General features: G+C 43.3%; 1 protein-coding gene across 1 annotated transcript in view; it reads left to right on the forward strand.

Moving 5' to 3' along the window:
* The first annotated feature begins 2,612 nt into the window (after positions 1-2,612).
* jarid2b (jumonji and AT-rich interaction domain containing 2b) overlaps positions 2,613-17,438 on the forward strand; it is a 98,512-nt gene continuing 83,686 nt past the window's right edge. The window contains exon 1 of the mRNA XM_072370528.1: positions 2,613-3,164. Coding sequence (XP_072226629.1) covers positions 3,120-3,164 — 45 coding nt within the window. The 5' untranslated portion in view covers positions 2,613-3,119. The remainder of the gene's footprint in view (positions 3,165-17,438) is intronic.

Consider the following 17,438-nt stretch of genomic DNA (forward strand, 5'->3'; position numbering starts at 1 on the left):
TGGATTGGGGTGGGTATAGAAAGTGGATGGATGAACAATGCATTAGCCTGAAACCAGCCAATCATGCGTTGTACCTATGGATCTACCTAACTAACTGTTCTGCTTTCATTTCAGAAATGCTCCTTCCCTGGGTGTCTGAATTTGCAGAGCTTGGGCTACCCACCTGTATTACAGAGAAATATTGAGATAGAGAAAAACTGGATTCAATTCTTTGAAGTGCAAAATGGAAATACGACACAACAGATGTTGGAGAAGCTACACATCAGCTCAGAGAATCAGCTTTACTCTCAGTGGAGTGAAGTGTAAAGTTAACAATCTTGTACAACTGTATGTGAAAAACAGATTTTCTTTTTGGAAGTTTTGTCTTATCACTTGCATCTCTTCCTTGTGTTTTATCTCATCGCAACAAAAAGATGGAAGCTCAGAAGAGGGGCCACAGTACTTAAGTTAGTCCAGACTGTATGCCACTTGCAGAGTTGAAGCACTTTAACGTCACACCAGGTTTTCGTGTTGGATAAACTTATGTTCCTTGGCTCTAAGCTCCTCCAAAAGCCTCCCTCTCCTTTCTCCTTGTCTCCTCAAAGTACCACAAGGAACTTCAAGAACCTTGACTTAACCCTGTTAAGCCGTGTGTATCATATTTGATACATGAATTTTTGAGACCGCTACATCATCAGTGGGACTTTTTTTTCCCCTGAAACACCTGATGTATGTAGTCAGACACATGCAGTACACAGATAATCCATCAGGGATCAGTAATTCATGCATCAGTGGGTCGTCAACAGAGAATTCCAAAATGGCCGCCATCGCTCAGTGATCACTTGTGATTTTTCAAGAATATTTTTGCCAATTTTGAAATTGTTAAGGTGAGAAATACTTTCAAATTGTTACTGAAACTTCAATAGGAACAATTAATGAACTGATGTAATGTAAAACTACTTATTATTTCATAACTTAATTTACAGTAAAACCTTGGTGAAAATGTGTGTATCAAATTTGATACATCAGGTATAACAGGTAATTTATCTGTCAATTGTCATTTTATTACATTTTATGAATTATGCATTCAACAAAGCCACATACAGTTTTCTTATTTATATAAACTAATTTACATAAATACACATTTTCCCACTATTCTGAATACATCAATCGGGCCATATGTACTATAACAGGTTCATGCCAGCCGCTCACGAGAAAAATGCGTGCAACAGCACGCACTTACTCACACTTTCCCATTTATTCTTTATATTTATACCACAAATGTCAACCTGATGGTGTCAGTAGAAGGAAATCCTGAAAAATCAGAGCTGCATTTTCTACAATGCCTGCTCTCTCTTGCACAATGGCCTCTGGTACCAAAATCTAATCTCTTTCTGACATATTCTGCACATTATATCTCTTTACATGTGCAAAATGATACCAGAATCAATACTTTGTAAACTTAAACATAATCCAAGCAACCAATATAGAGACAGTCCAAAAAAAAAGCAGCATCTTGGTGACATTAAAGAAAAAGTCAGACCAACCAACCAGCAAGTCTGATAAATCCAGTATGAAAATATTGTCGTATAAACAAAGTTGTTGGACTTAGCCAAAATAATAGTTTTTAAGTTAACAACAGCTGATAATAGCTGACACACAAACACAGTGTTGCACGTTGAGTGTTACTTCCTCTGAACTTCAAACAGAACAACAGTCACACGAGGTAGAAAAAAAGAATAATGACAAAGCACGGGAACTTCTAGTCAAAGGAACAACTCGCCTGCTGAATAATTCTTGGCAGGGCAAACAATGACAGAAAATGTGAATAACAGTTCACCCTCGAATCTGGAGCCCATTATTAACATCAAAATCTGCACCATTAGCATGGTCAGTGGTCATCAAATACGACCATTACTGTCTGGTGGCAAGCCCTGTAATTTAAGCGACCATGTGCAAATGCTGTTGGCCCTCTTTTTTGAGTTAAAAAAACATGTCAGAGTTTTACACTTCTGTTTTTAAAACAATGTGTCTCTGCAGGGCAAGTTGCATTAAAACAAAGTCCATCAATGCGGAAGGGAAGCGCAATAATCTTGAAATTCATCGTACAAAACTAAACTTTTCGCGGAATGAGGTTCCTACTAGCGTATTTAACAAAATGGAAGCATGTCCTTTAATGTTCAACTACATGGTTTTAGGCTGTGGGGGTTTGGGGTTGTCGTCATTTGCGTAAAAAATGTGGCCACCCTTAATTTTTTGTCTTTCTTGTTGTTGTCGTTGTCCGTTTGCTCCTTCTGAGAACTCTTCGTTGTCGCTGTTTAAGAAATAGAAGTGAAACGAAGAATTCTAAGACGTGCCAACGCCGTGAACAACAAACTTTACAACAACTCATGAAATGCCATCGCAACTTTACGCATCAAAACAACGATTATAGGGATTCTAATGCGCCTTTTGGTGTTGAATTTCCAGTCGTTGCCTGCAAGTTACCAACATAAGGCAATAAAAAAACGCGGTGCAGCTACCTGGTAAAGCCTTGTTCTTGAGGGCTGTTTCACTGGGATTTTGAAGTTGCCGCTGAATGGTGAAGGATATGATAGGCTGGGAGGCTGAGGCTAGCGAAGAAAGGAGTTGCTCTCAGTCAGCAGAGCAGTACCGCTGGAGAGCTCTCGCGTCGACCGCAGGCTCCAGCTAGAAAGAACGTGTAACACCTATCGTTTGATTTTTTAATTTTATTTATTGCTTTCTTATCGTATCTTCACCTCAAACAAGATGTGACTTGATGTCATAACCTCAGCTGTATTCATGTGTTTGAAAGGAGCCGGGAGTGAGTGCGCAGAGACGAGAAGCCGAGCTGTTCGGGCGAATGGAACTTATTGTTGTGCATTTGTTTTGACTATGTTATCCCCAAGTGAGTTTGGGTCCAGTCCGTCTCTGTTCGTCGTCGACCCTTGATTTGTGGGATTTATATCCGACTACTTTAAGGGGAAACACTGAAGGAGGATTCTGCAAAGCCAGCAGGCTTTTCCTACAGAGCCAGGGATTTAAATCGTCATTTGGTGGAGCTCCGGGAGAGGCTAGAGTCAAAGAAAGAAATTCATGTGGCCATTCTCTCTACAGCCAAACATTTTTGGAATTGCATAATGAGCAAGGAAAGACCTAAGAGGAATATCATTCAAAAGAAATATGTAAGTAAACCCGCGTTTGCCTGGAAATGCTCACAATTGCAGCCGCTTTATTCAAGTTTGCCTGGCTCGCCTCGATGAAAATGCATAAACTTTCGTCGTAGACTGTGAAGGTTACCATCAGACAGCTCGTACACAATTTGGCTCGATTATTCTTTACAAATGTAATGGCTTTAAGTTGCCTCGGCGTGTTAACAGCGATGTTGTGTGTGTTTTTTATTATTTAAAGGGACAGCTATATTTATTCAGTGTCTGTGTTGCAACCTTTCTTCGATATCAGACATGTTTTAGGCTATATGAACATCTGAGGCTTTGGGGGATCATTTGACTCGTTTAAACGCGTGTTGTGGGGGGGACACGGTGTGTCTTGACTGTGATGCAAGGCCATAAAAGGTTTGAAATTAAAAGATTCGGCAAAGGCTTCTCAGAAAGGGCTTTTGTTCGCTCTCCTTGCTATTCAGAGCCGTGAAGACAAGCCTGTCGGCCATAGCTCGGCTTTTCGGCTTCCATTTCGTCCCATGCTGAGCATTTCATCTCAGCTTTAAACTGAGCTGTCGGGAGAACAGATAAAATAAAAACCAGTCGCACGCTGAAAAGCATGCAAAGAGTTCGCGTTTAAGGCGGTTTGTGTCCGCTGGCGATAGGTAATTTCGCTGTAGGTCTGGCAAACCGACATGTTTCGCGGACTGTTGTGGCTCTTTAATTTTCTCCATAAAGAGTGAAGCAGAGCAGGAGGAAAGGGGGTCATGCGATTCCGCATATTCGTTTAATTCCCCCCACTTTGAACGGTGTGGGGACACTATGGGGTTCGTTGATACCCGCTTGCCTTTGCTGTTAACCCCCCTGGACCTGCTCAGTCCGTTAGGCTTGAAGTAATTTCGCAGGTCTCGGTGTGACCTCTGTGAAGGAGCAGATATTGCAGCAGCTCACTGAGGGACAACTCCATTTTTGCAGTACCGGGGGAGCTTAGCTCTGCGACGTTTGGGTATCGTCCTCGGCAACCGAATTCCCATTAAACGGCACATTGCTTGGTCCGGGTGTCTGAGCACCGTGTTCCCACACGACCCTGTCTTTTAAGGAGGCTGTGTTCAGTCGCATTGCAGGGGCTTATGTATGAAGCGACCATTTTCTTTCTGCAAGTAACACTGGCGAATTTATGAGGAAGGGGCTGTGAAACTGCACAGTTCAGCCTAGTCTTGGATTTACCTGCTATCTCGGTTCAGGGCGATCAAATAACAGTCTTCCCGACCGAGACAAAGACTTTTAAGCTCGCAAAGTGTAATTGGCTCAACATATCGCTTGATTTTTGGCGACGTATCGCTTTTCTCGGCTGCACGCCGGCCGGGCCTCCGTGGTCGGAGATTTAAAGTTTGGTGCGTTTCCCTGATGTGCAACATCGCTGCTATAAATTATCGTCACGCGCTGCATGGGTACATTGTTACGGTGAAATGCACGAGGTGTCTCGTGTGCATATGCTCCGAAACTGAAGTCCGCAGAGCTTAGCCCCCCCACCCCCCTCATATCACCAAAACACCATGTGGAGTGACTCTTAAAAAAACAACAACTGTGTTTCCTCCTCTCGGACAGTTTGGTTCCAGAATACATCAAAACCAAAACGGTTCGTCACATTAAATTTCCATAAGGCAAAAAAAAAAAAAAATGTTGAGTGACACAGCAACAGGTTTGTGAACAATAAGGCGAAATGTTCACGGGTTTGTTGTTCACAAGCGTCTCAAGAGTTCAGCAGAAGGCTTTTCTGTTTCTCTCAACAAGCATGAAACGTTTTAGGGGCCGAATAGCCCCGTGGACGCTACATAAAGTCCTGAAATGCGTTTATCTCAGGAATGTTTCCAGCCGGTCTTCACGGTTTCTGCCTCATAACTGTGCTAGTAAAAGAGTGAACAAATAAACCAGATATGGCTCCAGTAACTTCGAATTTTACCACTTTTGGAGTGGCCTCAACGGTTTAGTTCAATATGTGGACTTTGGATTTTAAAGGGTGGGGGCCAAAAAAAAAAAAAAAAATTCCATCTCTTCTAAAGGATCTCACTTCAACACAACTGCATGACCTCTTATGGCCAACAGATGTTTTTGTTACTTTTCCACACATGCTGATGTATCTGCCTTTTATTTATTGGAAGGCAGCGCGAATGTGAGTCATCTCTAAGGACGCAGATGTTTCAAAGGGTCGAGAAAGTAGCAGCTGAGTCTGCTTCTTTTTGTCATAGCAGTACTTTATGTTGCTCAGAGTGACCATTCTGTGATCACGATCAAGTGGTTTCAGTAACTGGTGTTATTAACCCACGCTTTGGGCATTGTGTTGTTTGTTCGTCTGTTGTTTGAAAGATGAGTTTTTAAAGATATTGCGTAGTTTTGACACCCCCCACGCCCCTTTTGAGGAAAGGCATCATGTGCCGTTAATAGAAAGAATGACGTGCTCGTTAAGAATCGAGCTGGAATATGTTGAACTACATTTGTCATCCGTTCTAAAACTGGCTGCGCTCGTTTTATTTCGTCTCTTCGTGGATCTCTTGTAGAACTGGAACAGGAGACTGGGCATAAAGGCAGAAGGAAATGGTGTAGTTGTGTGCCCGACTGCAGGAAGCATGTTACAGTCTCGTGCATGTGTGCCACATCTGTCGAGTTTTTTTTTTTCTTCTTCTTCTTTTTTTGGCAGCTGCAACTGATGCATGATATCCAGACTAGACCGAAAGAGGCTCCAAATGTGCATTTCAACAAGGAACTGGAAGTGTCCAGATCCTTGTCCCTCTCCAGGCTTGGAGACAGGCTGACCCCCTCCTCCTCTCCTCCCCTCCCCTCCCCCACCCCCCTCTACCTCCCCTAATTAGCGTAAGACAATTATACATGCTTGGCTTAACCATTTCCCCTGAAACATAAGTGTGAGTTGTTATCCCCCCCACCCCACCCTCACCTTTTGCAACCAACAAACACTCACTGTCAGCAAATGATATTTAAAATTTAACGGTCATAAAATACTTTGAAACCATACTATGGGTCTCTGATTAAAACAAACAGGGCTCGGTAATTATCATTTACCACCCAGATAACCAGCATCAATATGTACTGAACCAGAAAGCCAAATTGCCTCGTCAGTCTTCTTCTCCAGAGGTGCGTAGCTGCTGATGTCTGGTTCAGTGTCACAAGAGCAAGAAAATAAGCTCCAAGACGAGAGTGCGGTGTCTGCTGGTTTGTTTTTCCTGCTTTTTTTTATTTTTTAAGTTGTTGCCCTTTAAAGGCAGTGGTCGGGGGGTAAAGACTTGTAATGATGGAGGTATCAAGCACTAATGTGTGGCAGTGTTGTCCTGTCTAACTAAACATGACACACACTCTGTGTGTGTGTGTGTGTGAGACTGGATGTAAGCGAGAGTAGCAGTAGAGCACAGCAGAGTGCAGTCAGGGCCATTTTGTGCAGAGTCGGCTCTTCCTGTAGGCCCCAGCTGGGGCTAGGCCTCTGATTCAAAGGTTGTGTGTGTGTGTGTGTGTGTGAGAGAGCATGCTTGTGTGCGCTCATGGTGTCTGTGTGTGTGGGACAAGCACAGCTGCTGCAGGGGCCTTTACAAATGTAAAGAGGCTGTCAGTGTTTGTTTCATCAGGCACACAACTGATGAGGGCCAAGTTGAAAATCCATTGCGCTGTGAGTGTGTGCGTTGAGCGTGCACAAAAAGAGGAAACAAAAATAGAGAGCAGGGGCAGAACGGGGAGTGCAAAGGCGCAGACTCCCCCTCCTCTCCTCCTTTTCCTCTCTTTATCCCCCTCTCTCCGTGTCTTTCTGTCTCGCTCTGTCGTTTTGGGGCTGTCCAAATGAAATGTGGGCCTCATGTTGGACCATGAAGAGAGGGTCACAGGGTTGTTTTTTCACCGTGCTCGAGCCTCAGTGCGCTTCATTTAACCTTATGTTTCAATGCAAATTCTCCTTTCATAAGCTCCCCTCTCCTCACGTGTGCAACATGGCAGGGTTCACTTTGCAACCCCATTGTCGCCATGGCTACCAGGGCAAACCTAAGCACGGTGGCAAAAGCGGCGTTTTACTGCCTGTTTATTTTACTACGCTCACTATGGTTACGTTCCACGTGGCACTATCGCAGGAGTCCTGTCCGTACTTGCTTGTTCGGTTTCCCAATGAAAGTCCGCGCATAGTGCAAACAATGAATATGAAAGCCAACATGTAGATTTACAGCTATTTAAACAATAAAAATAAGTGAGGCAATCCAGGAGTTTGTGTGTCGCTCGCAGTTTAAGCTTGAAGCAGAGAGGAAGAAGCCTTCCCACGCTGCAGGCCCTGCCTCGCGTCCCTTTGGCCCCATCTTCCCTCTCGCAGGACGTGCTGACTCGGCCGGCACTGCCAGAAAAATGTGAAGGAGTGAAGCTGGCAAGCCTGTGCTCTTTTAATCCCGTCTTGCTTATGCATTTATTAAGTTTGTACTGAAATGGGGAGAAGGCCGTTTTCTGTGTTTTTATTTTATTTATTTTTTTAAAATAAAGTCTGTTTTGCCAAGAGAGAGTTTACTGCATCGTTACAGGCGCTCTGTGAGCTGCCGGCTTCAATTTGGACTACCGAAGGATGTTCAAGGGCCAAATGCATCACAGCTCATTTCTTCGCTCCGACATAAATAAGCTCCCTTTACCCTTTTACTCGCTGTCTTCTTCTTCTTCTTCTTCTTCTTCTTCTTCTCTCCATCGGTTTTCAACAACATTATGTCACCCGCACTGTACAAACTCCTGTTATGCAACACGACCTTTTCGCTTATCAGCTGTTGGCACCGAGCACAATCTCTGGCTCTTTCCTGGCAACAGCGCACGCACACACCCATACACACACACACACACACACACACAGGCAAAGGTCTTTAGGTGTGCACCTGCAGTCAGCAGGTGAGATGAACTGATTTTTAAGGCTTATCTTGAGCTATATCGTGCATATATTGGCAGCGTAGGCCATTTGCGGGAGTAATGACATAAAACTGGGTGTGACTTTCTTTGTTACACCGTGTTTGTCTATCCTGAGCACTGTGTGTGTGTGTGTAAGCCTGTGTAGGTGTGTTTGATTGTACATGCTTCGTTAGTTAATGTAAGGTGTGTTTGGATTCAGTGCGGATGGGGGTATATGTGTGTGTGTGTATCATGAACACCACTTGTGTTCCCTCTCTGCCGGTCTTCATTCGAGTGATTTATATCTCTCTGCCCCCGCAGGTTTGGATGGAGATGGGGGAGTGAGACAGCTGGTCAGGGCCTGAGAGGCTGCTTGCATGCATGCGTGTGTCTGTGAACACACATGCTCACTCATGCGTGTGTGTGTGTGTGTGTGTGTGTGTGTGTGTGTGAATGAATGAGTGAGTGGTTGCCACAGCTTATCCGTTCAGGATCCCCATGAAGCTGAATCAACATTTTAGCTTTGTCTTTGCTTTGGCCTTGTGGGCTTTAAAGAGGCACGTAAAGGACATTCGGCAGTAGTGGAACAAAAATAGGACGGTTTTAATCATCTGTCTTTCTCCAGTTATTGTCCTATTTAATTTATTTTCTTGTTTAAGTTGACACACCGTGCAATCTTCAGGTGCTTTTTGTTTGTAGTTCAACATTCAGATTAGCCCTGGGGTTTGATTTAAGCGCTGTAAAGCTTAAAGAGGAGGTATTAGGTTGTTTTCCAGCCTTTTTTTTTTTGAATCACCAAGCAATTGTAGCTTAGGCTGGCATTACCTTTTAATAACCATTATGTGCATCTCTCAGACAACCTCTTGACCCGTGTCTGCTCACCTTCTTCCTGCGTTTTTTATCTCGGCTACATCAGTTTAATAAACACTCCTCACATTTTCATCCTGTGGTCAATCCCATCTGATCCCCTATTGTGACTCGGTCGTCTTTAAACATCCAGTGAATTAAGCCTCGAGGGATGAAGCAACAGAGCAGAGGCTCAGTCAGTATTGATCCTCTGTTACTCCCTCTCTTTTCTGCCTAAACTGTCACAGTTTCCCTGTCAAACACATACCAGCACAAGGGTGTATACAACATCATAAAGTGTCGCGGCTGTGGTGCTAAGATTAGGACATCCTGAGACGGGCTTTTTGCTAAGCGCTGACATATAGTATTTACTGGGAAAATAGCTGGTTATACAGAATCAAGAGATTTCAGTCCGGGAATCCTATTCATCTTTACCATTCAGTGTACATTCATAACAGTTCTTGTTTTGCGTTACGGTTTCGCAGGCTTTCTACCAAGCGCAGTAATCTATGAATCATTCTGATTGTGATGGAGCAGTTCGTCTCTTTCTGCCAACAAGTCACTGGCCACTCTATTCAGGGCCTTTGCCTTGGCTGGTGATTTGCTCTCATTTAATCTCTCATGAGGACATTTTCCAGTGATTTATTTATTTTTTATTCTAATTAACTTTTTTACTTTTGTATATATTTATTTATTTTCAAATATATATTTATGCATTTAGCAGACGGTTTTATCCAAAGCGACTCACAAATGAGGCTATAACATTACAGCAAACATCAAAGCTAACAATAAGCTCCGTGGAAGGAAAACTAGTCAGACTCTGTCGGAGGTGACAGTGTGGAGATGGAGTGCAGGCAGAGAGGGAGGAACAGAAAGATAAAGTGCAGTAGAGGGGGTAGGGAAGTACAGGGCAAGTGCAAGGATAGGGCGCCCATGTTCTGGTAGCGCTCGGTAGGTCATTCCTCCATCGTGGAAAGAGTCTGGATTGTCTTAAGCGCGGTGAAGGCTCTGCGAGACGACAATCCTGTGATGACCGGAGTGACCGAGTTGTGTCATAAGCCTTTGCAAGAGTTTTCGAGTAGATGGGAGCCGTTCCATTAAGGACTTTGTAGGCTAACATCAGTGAGCTGAGTTTGATGCGGGCAGCTGTGGAGTTGGATGAACTGAGGGGTGACGCGTGCGCTTTTTGGCTGATCGAAAACCAAACGCGCCGTCGCGCAACTGCGATTGGACGATTATTACACTTTAGGCTAACCATTCGTGACTAGTTATGGGATGGTGAACTTGTCCCTGTTACAGTGCTCTCGTGTACATCTTTCTTCACCAAGCATTTGACCCCTCACCAGGGAGACCTGCATTAAGAACCCCCCCTAAACAGCGGGAGGGATGAAACACTATGGCTGAGTTACCGCTGATGCTACCTCGTGCAGGGCTTGCAGAATGATTAAGAAAAGTAGGTATGAGAAGGGGTAAAGATGTTTTATGCAAAGCTTTTAATCTTTACTGATAGGAGTATAATGAGTGGCTACAGAAACGTGTGAACCTGGTCCCCAACAATTATACCTTCCAAACCTTATTTAGAGAAGTGGACAATGACATGTTTTCATGCTGAAACATCTTTGTGGGGGAGGGGTTCTGACGCAGCAGAGCTGTGAGAAAAAGAGAGGAAGTAGTGGAAATAGTAGGTGGTTTGGAACTGTAAGAGGCAGAATAAACTACTTATTTGATCTGCAGTTGCAAGTCCAACGGAGACGTTTCCTTTTCATCCATTTAACACCCCCAGCTTCTCGGTTTTCTTCAGAAATCCCACTCGGTCTACATCTTCCATTCATTTTCTTTTTCATTTGGTCCCCCAAAGGAAACGGTTTGACAAATCGCCTCTAAGATTTTGATTAGATTCTTTTTTTTTTATTCTTCATTAAATATCTACTTTTTACTATAAGCGCTTCTTTTTCTCATGGTTATGAATAGATTATCTTTTGCTGTGATGGGTTTCTTGAAACAGGTTTAATGCCTGTAAATAGAAAGTATTGTGAAAAATATATCAATTGATAGTAAGTAAAACAATATAGATTTTTCCTTCCTTTTTAAGTATTGATCCCCCTTTTTTTTTTAAAGCAGTAGCTCCTTCTTTAGCTTTTCCACTGGGAGAAGCAGAGTGGGAGTCAAAGGTATTGTTCCCCCTATTTTAACCTCTGCTCAATAGATGAGTGCTTTTACAATTCTCTTGGCTATGTGATTTCCTCCAGGCCTCACAGCAGGGAGCTATAGTGCAAGCTACACTGAGGGAAGGGCGCCAGTGCCTGGGCTGAATGTCTGGCTGGCCTCCCCCTGGCCCTGGATCAAACATCAGAAGGCCTTTGGGGGAGAGGGGGACGACAGCCAGGCCTGGAATTCACAACCTGTGATCGCTGAGGAGAACAAACCCAGGAGGATGGCAATAATCAAATTAAGCACCATCTCAAATGGAATCTAGAGTGATGGCCGTAAACGCACGGCCTACTTATCTGTTCCAGTGGCTGTCTATGCAAAATGTAGCTCCTGGAAAAAACGTGCATGGATACCTCCAAGACTGACACAAGGCTTTGCTGTTTTTGGCTTTAATTGTTTTAGAATGTGGATGAGAAATGTGCAAACCACAGGTTGTCTTGAAGCTTGGCTGTCATAGACGCGTGCTCACTTTCACAGGTTGAGATGAGGAATTTAGAAACAGACTCTGGATAAACTACCGTAGATAAAACTAGCAGAAAGTTACCATGGTGATAAAAGGAACCCCCCCCCCCCAACAGCTTAACATTCTTCTATATATTTCTTTGTACACATGTGCATGTGGGAAGTGCATGCATTATCAGGGGGACTTAACCCTCCCCCCCACCCCCCACTCAGGTTTCTATAGAAACAGATGTGCTGACAAGGTTTCTGAGCAAGTCAGACATCTCTTCTTTTTCGTTGCACAGCTTGCGCACGAGGGTGTGGAACAAGATGAATGGCTAAGCTAGATTGTTTTTAGAGCATCTGGTTCCTGGCTGCATTCTGGGGAAGTTACTAGAGCTTTCTTACAATCATGCGAGTCAGAGAAATCACGTGTGCAACCATGAAACTGAGAAAATATAGCCAAGAAGGGACATTTAAAGACACAAAAAAATTGGTATGCAGCATGTGAAAGTTTTTTTTTCTTTGTTGTTTTTCTTCCTTTTTTTTCCCAAGCATGTATAAAAGAAAAGTAAATGGAAATTCCTTCAGGGGCTGTACATGTGACATAAGAGGTTAAACACATGCTAACATCCTGGTAACTATTTAGGAAACAGTTTCAGAGAACAGAATATTCTTCCTTAGTTTGTCATCTTGCCATCCCAGGTGTTTTGATGAATTCTGATAACTTCGCACGACTCGTTATAAGAAACTAGGGTAACTTTCAAAGTTCACGGCGATCTGTTTCCTGACAGTAAATAGCTTATTTTATCATTGTTGACAATGTTTTTCATTATGACCAAGCAGCCCCATCACTCGGTTGCTGAAATCAAGAGTGGAATTTCATATTACTCATAACACTAAGCCACATATGACAGTTCCTGTGATGGTCCATGACTGGAAAAATGATATTTATTTTGCTTTATTGAGTCATGTCATCTGAATACGCCAAATGTATTACGATGTATATGAGTCTGTGAATCATAATTGCACAGTGTAGCTGTACAAATCTGAGTGATGTCTTTCCTGTTGGTACATCTGCAGTCATGTAGATGCATTTGAAAGGCCGTGCTGTAAATTCTGAGTTTTACTTTTTTTTTTTTTTTTTTTTTTTCTCCTGAGCTTTCTGTGGGACCAGCACCTTAAGACTTAAGACTTCTTTCTGATGTTTTGAGTAGAGGAAGATCGATGTGTCTACACTGCATTCCAGCATAAATCTGAGGAAATAAGTTTTAAAATCTAGCCCCATAAATCCTAAACCGTTTGTCTTTCAACTTGATTTCATGCTTCTTTGATATATCAAACCTACAGTGCAGCCTTTGTAAGTGACCTATTTTTGTTGTGAGCATTTACACCTTTGGGGAACGTGTGTCACAATTCTGTACAGTTAAACCACCAAAGTGCTTATTGGCGGCACCATTTACGATGCTGCAGGGTTGATTTGCTTCATGTACTTGTGTACATTAGTGTCTAAAAACAAAATGAACCATGATTCTGTGGGTGTTATTTTTAGAGCTGATTAATGTTTTTGTGCAACACACAAAAGAGCCAAGATTGTGTCTTTATATTCACTGGCAGCTATTTGAAACTGCACATAGCTACACAAGGCTGAATATTGACACATACAACAAGTCTTGCACAAAATTCTATAAGTTTTGTTTCACATTTTTTTTAGCAAAGCACCATGTTGGCCCAGTCGTGGCTGTTGTAATGTAAAGCTATGGGGGAAGTTGCATTCCCTGGAGTCGCCTACGTTAATCCAACTCCAAAATGGAAGATTGTCCTCATGAATGAAATGGAAAAAAGGAAAAAGTTGAACGTGCAGCAGTTGGAGCTGTGTCTAAAAGTGAATCTCTTGCACGAACACACTGTGTGAGTGAGGGACTCGGTATCTCCTTCGCTAAACTGACCTTTTTCGTATTTGTTTCTTAGGTTGAGTCAGATGAATATATCTAGTAATGAAGTTACGCAATTCATTTGACTGTCTGCTTGCCAAGTGACTCAAAATTTCACTGACAACTGTGAAGTATTAGGTGCACCGTCACCTTTAATGGCATAACTTCTGAGTTGAGTGTTGTAGCTTGACTTTGGCTTTTCTCTGCCTGGCCTAAATGAATTAATTTGACCTCGATTCTCTTTTAAGATCAACTACCAGTGACGGTGGCTGCTATAATGGTGTGGGCGCCTTTCTCTTCTGGAACTTATTGGCTTCTCTGACGCCATCTAATTGCCCCTGATGCATCACCTTTTGATTCTTTGTCCTCCACTGTACGAACACCATTATTCACCTTTTCCAACCGTCTTTTGCTTTCCAAAGTAGCTCTCCCTGCACCGCTTTTTCCTCCACAGACATACATACATCTTTTCTCTATTTATGTACGCCCCCTCTTTCTTTGGACACAGAATTTGCCTCTGTGTGCAGTGTTAGTGGAGCGAGTGGCGAGAGTTTTGTCCCAAGCTGCGAGGTGAAAATCATTTCTCAATAATCTCGTTCTTTTTTTCTTTTTTTTTTTTCCCCTTCGTGCTAATGATTGTCCCGAGCCTACATTGCAAGTTCCAAAGCAGAGGTACTCCCTTACCTAAGCCCTGGCTTTGTTTCATAACGTTCTCTGACTACAGTGTAATCTGCAGTCATACAGCAACACACACATGCACACAAACAGAGGCTTTAAAAGGGCTTAAGACGTTGGACACAGTGGAATGCAAAGAAAATGGGCTTTGGTTGTAGTGCTTTGTGGTACTATGATGTCTAGGTGAGTTGAAAATGAGCAGAGGCATTTTTGTACAGAGTGCTCTTCTATGTGAATGTTAAACTTTTGTTCCATATTAGATACCTTTGTCAAATTTCTCTGTGACCTTTCTTTTTGGAAACTTGAAGCTGCTGCTTTTGTTTTGTGCCTTCTTATCATGCCGGTTTTGTATGTAATACTTTTCCCTGGAGAGTAAATGGGGAATGTATGTACTGTCTGTCAACATTTGTGTTTGGTGCAGAGAAAGTCTTGTTTCAGCTGCTTGTGGTCATGCAGTCACTGCTTTCTATGTCAGTGGAGGACTTTGGTGGCTTTCATTACCCGTCAACCCAACTGATTATCTTCCGTCCTCGGCGATCTGCGTTCGGCTCAACCTGCTTCCAGTTTACTTTCCAGCTGTCTTCCATTCAGATTAGTGCTGTACATGCTGTTGAGATGATTTGTTGTTTTTTTGGGGGTCTAAACTAAACTGGTGCGGAAAAGGCCCACACAGTCTGATTGACAGGCCATGTTCTGCACTGGTTCAGCTCGTCGTAGCTGTTTGGACATGCAGGGAAGTTATCTTTGTCTTGCTTCCTCCATCTGTCAACTCGTAGAGCCAACGTATATATTTCAGGACCTGGTGCTTGCTCATTGCCTCACTCAGCAGCACAGTTGGAGACAAACAGCCAAACATGCTTGCGGCCTCTGATGATCTCCATGAAATCACCCTCCCACTCACCCTCCCTCTGTCTGTCTCGCTCCCACTCCCCTTTAATTTTACTCGGCCGCAATATCCTACCTAGACCTTGATTGTTGTTTTCTGAGAGCTGGAATGGTGTTGTTGTAACATAATCATTTAGTCTCCCTCCCGTGGTTCTGGCAGGCTGCACGCTGAAATCTATCCACTGCTCATTTTTATGGGGAGCGAATTTGCTGGAGCTACTGTGACTGCTGCTGGCTCGCCTTAACACTGCATTTACCGGAGTAGATGGATATCTCCCCTGCAAACGTCTGAGAGATGACACATGTTGTACACACATTTAATATACCCCAGAGGTCATGCTGGTGGATTTGATTAGCATGATTGAAATATGATGGTTGTGATATCCAGTGACTTGGCCTATATTGAATTTTTAATCTCTGTGTCGACACCAGCTCGCACGACGTATCCTCATCCCGATCAGTGTGGTCGGGGGACTGCAGCTTCTCTGGAGCTCCTGGCATTGAACTGGTGACTATCTGGATTTTTAAGCCCAACACGGAATCATCACAGTAGAAGACGCAATGATAACTGACTTCTTTTTGTCACTGTGATCAGACTCATTGACCCTTGAATGGCTGTGTGGAGGATTCAGCTAAGCCATTTAACCTCTTGACATGCTGTCTTGTTTGGAGCTAGTTGCCAGGATAGTATCACGAGAGCCTCCACCCTCCTGTTGGCTTTCCCAAACTCTTTTTGCTTTGTTCTGCCTTTTGTTACCTTCTGTATGCCACCCTAATTCACCAGATCTTCCCCACAAGCTGTACAACTATGTTGTCGACTTGTCTCCTTACTTCCTTTTCACGTGTCAGAGACGGGGGGGCATGCAGGGCAGGTGGGGTGAGGCAGAGATACACATAGGTTCAGCTCACTTTTTCAGATCCAAAGTAAGCTGTCGACATGAGGTCTATAGTTCCTAGTTGCACATGTGCTTGCAAGCGGATTTGCTTTCCCTGCAGCCTTGTTGTTACAAAGTTGTTCTTATCTATCTTTTTTTGTTTTGGAAGTAATCCTATTCGCAGCCACATTTATGTCTATACACTCTTTCTCCGCTTTACCAATAAATGTGTGCATGTGTGCCACGCAGTTCATCACTCGCTCCTCTAGTTAGTGAAAGGCTTGCCATAAAAATGATCTCTGCTCCTGCACAGTAAACACAAATAATAATCTCAAGGGAGAATTGAATAAGTCCAACTCCTGTAAATGCGTCCGGGGCTTGACAGCGAGTTTGCATATAATTTCCATAAACTAGGTTGGTGATGTATGAATAACTTGTAAGATGGATTGACGTATGAAGGTGGCTGTCATTCATTGGCTGACTTTATTGTGATCGTGCTTAAAACCAACCCATCATGACATTACTAAATGGCTAAATGAATGATTGAGTGACTGACTGATAACCAGCCTGAGGTTCTTTCTTTTTCCTCATATATCCTCGTAGTTGAGCCTCTTTTTCTGTTGTGAAAAGAAAAGGGAATAACAGTTTTCTGCCCGGACTTCCCTCTTCCCTTGTGGCAGAAATGCTTTTCACTCCAATGATGTGAATGTATATCCATTCACAGACCGCATGTCATTTTCCTTCCATTTCTCTTTGTGACTCTTCTGTCCCTTCTCCCTTTCCTTAGGTATCCCTCTTACTGGTAGGTGTTATCAATGCAGCTATTGTCAGGGCTCAAAGAGCAGGGGGTCTCAAGAGACCCTCAGACAATGGGCACATGCTTCCCCCTCTGTGAGCTGCCTGTGTCGTGTGTGTGTGTGTGTGTCTAGTGGTTGGAAGTCTGTGATTAAGCCTTTGTGTGTCTGGGAAGCACCTCTCCTGCCTCTCTTGTATTCACCTGTTCCAGCTGCAGGTGTTCTGGCACAGTTACAGTCAACTAGCTATGACGGCACGACTGTGACCGTCCAAAAAAAGTACACCACAGCTGCCCGGTAATGTTACAGCTCAGTGATTTGGCTAAAAAGTGCTTCTCAAATTCTGCCTGGAAACTACCTTAAACGATCTTCTTATTTAGCCTCTAATTGAGAAGGCCAACCCAAATATGTCAGTTTCGGTGCAAGGAACCCTGCGCATTACGATGGTGCAATTTGAAACTCTCCAATTTGAGAGCTGCACGCGATTTGCCAAACGATATGCCAGTGCAACTTTTACTGGTTGTTTTTCCGAGAAGAACTTTGAACAATAACTTTCTGTCAAAGTTGGCCAGAGTCTGGACTTAGTCTGGATTTATTTGCAGTAATCCAAGAGGTGACTTTCTGGGCTGATTAGCTGTTTCCATTCTGCCCTTAAAAAACGGTGAAATGACTTGGCAGTTTGTTTGAGTAAAAATCATGTTGTATTTCCTCAGTCTCACACAGATT

The sequence above is a fragment of the Leuresthes tenuis genome, unplaced genomic scaffold (assembly GCF_036924035.1).
Source record: "Leuresthes tenuis unplaced genomic scaffold, fLeuTen1.0.hap1 SCAF_18, whole genome shotgun sequence".
NCBI lineage: Eukaryota > Metazoa > Chordata > Actinopteri > Atheriniformes > Atherinopsidae > Leuresthes > Leuresthes tenuis.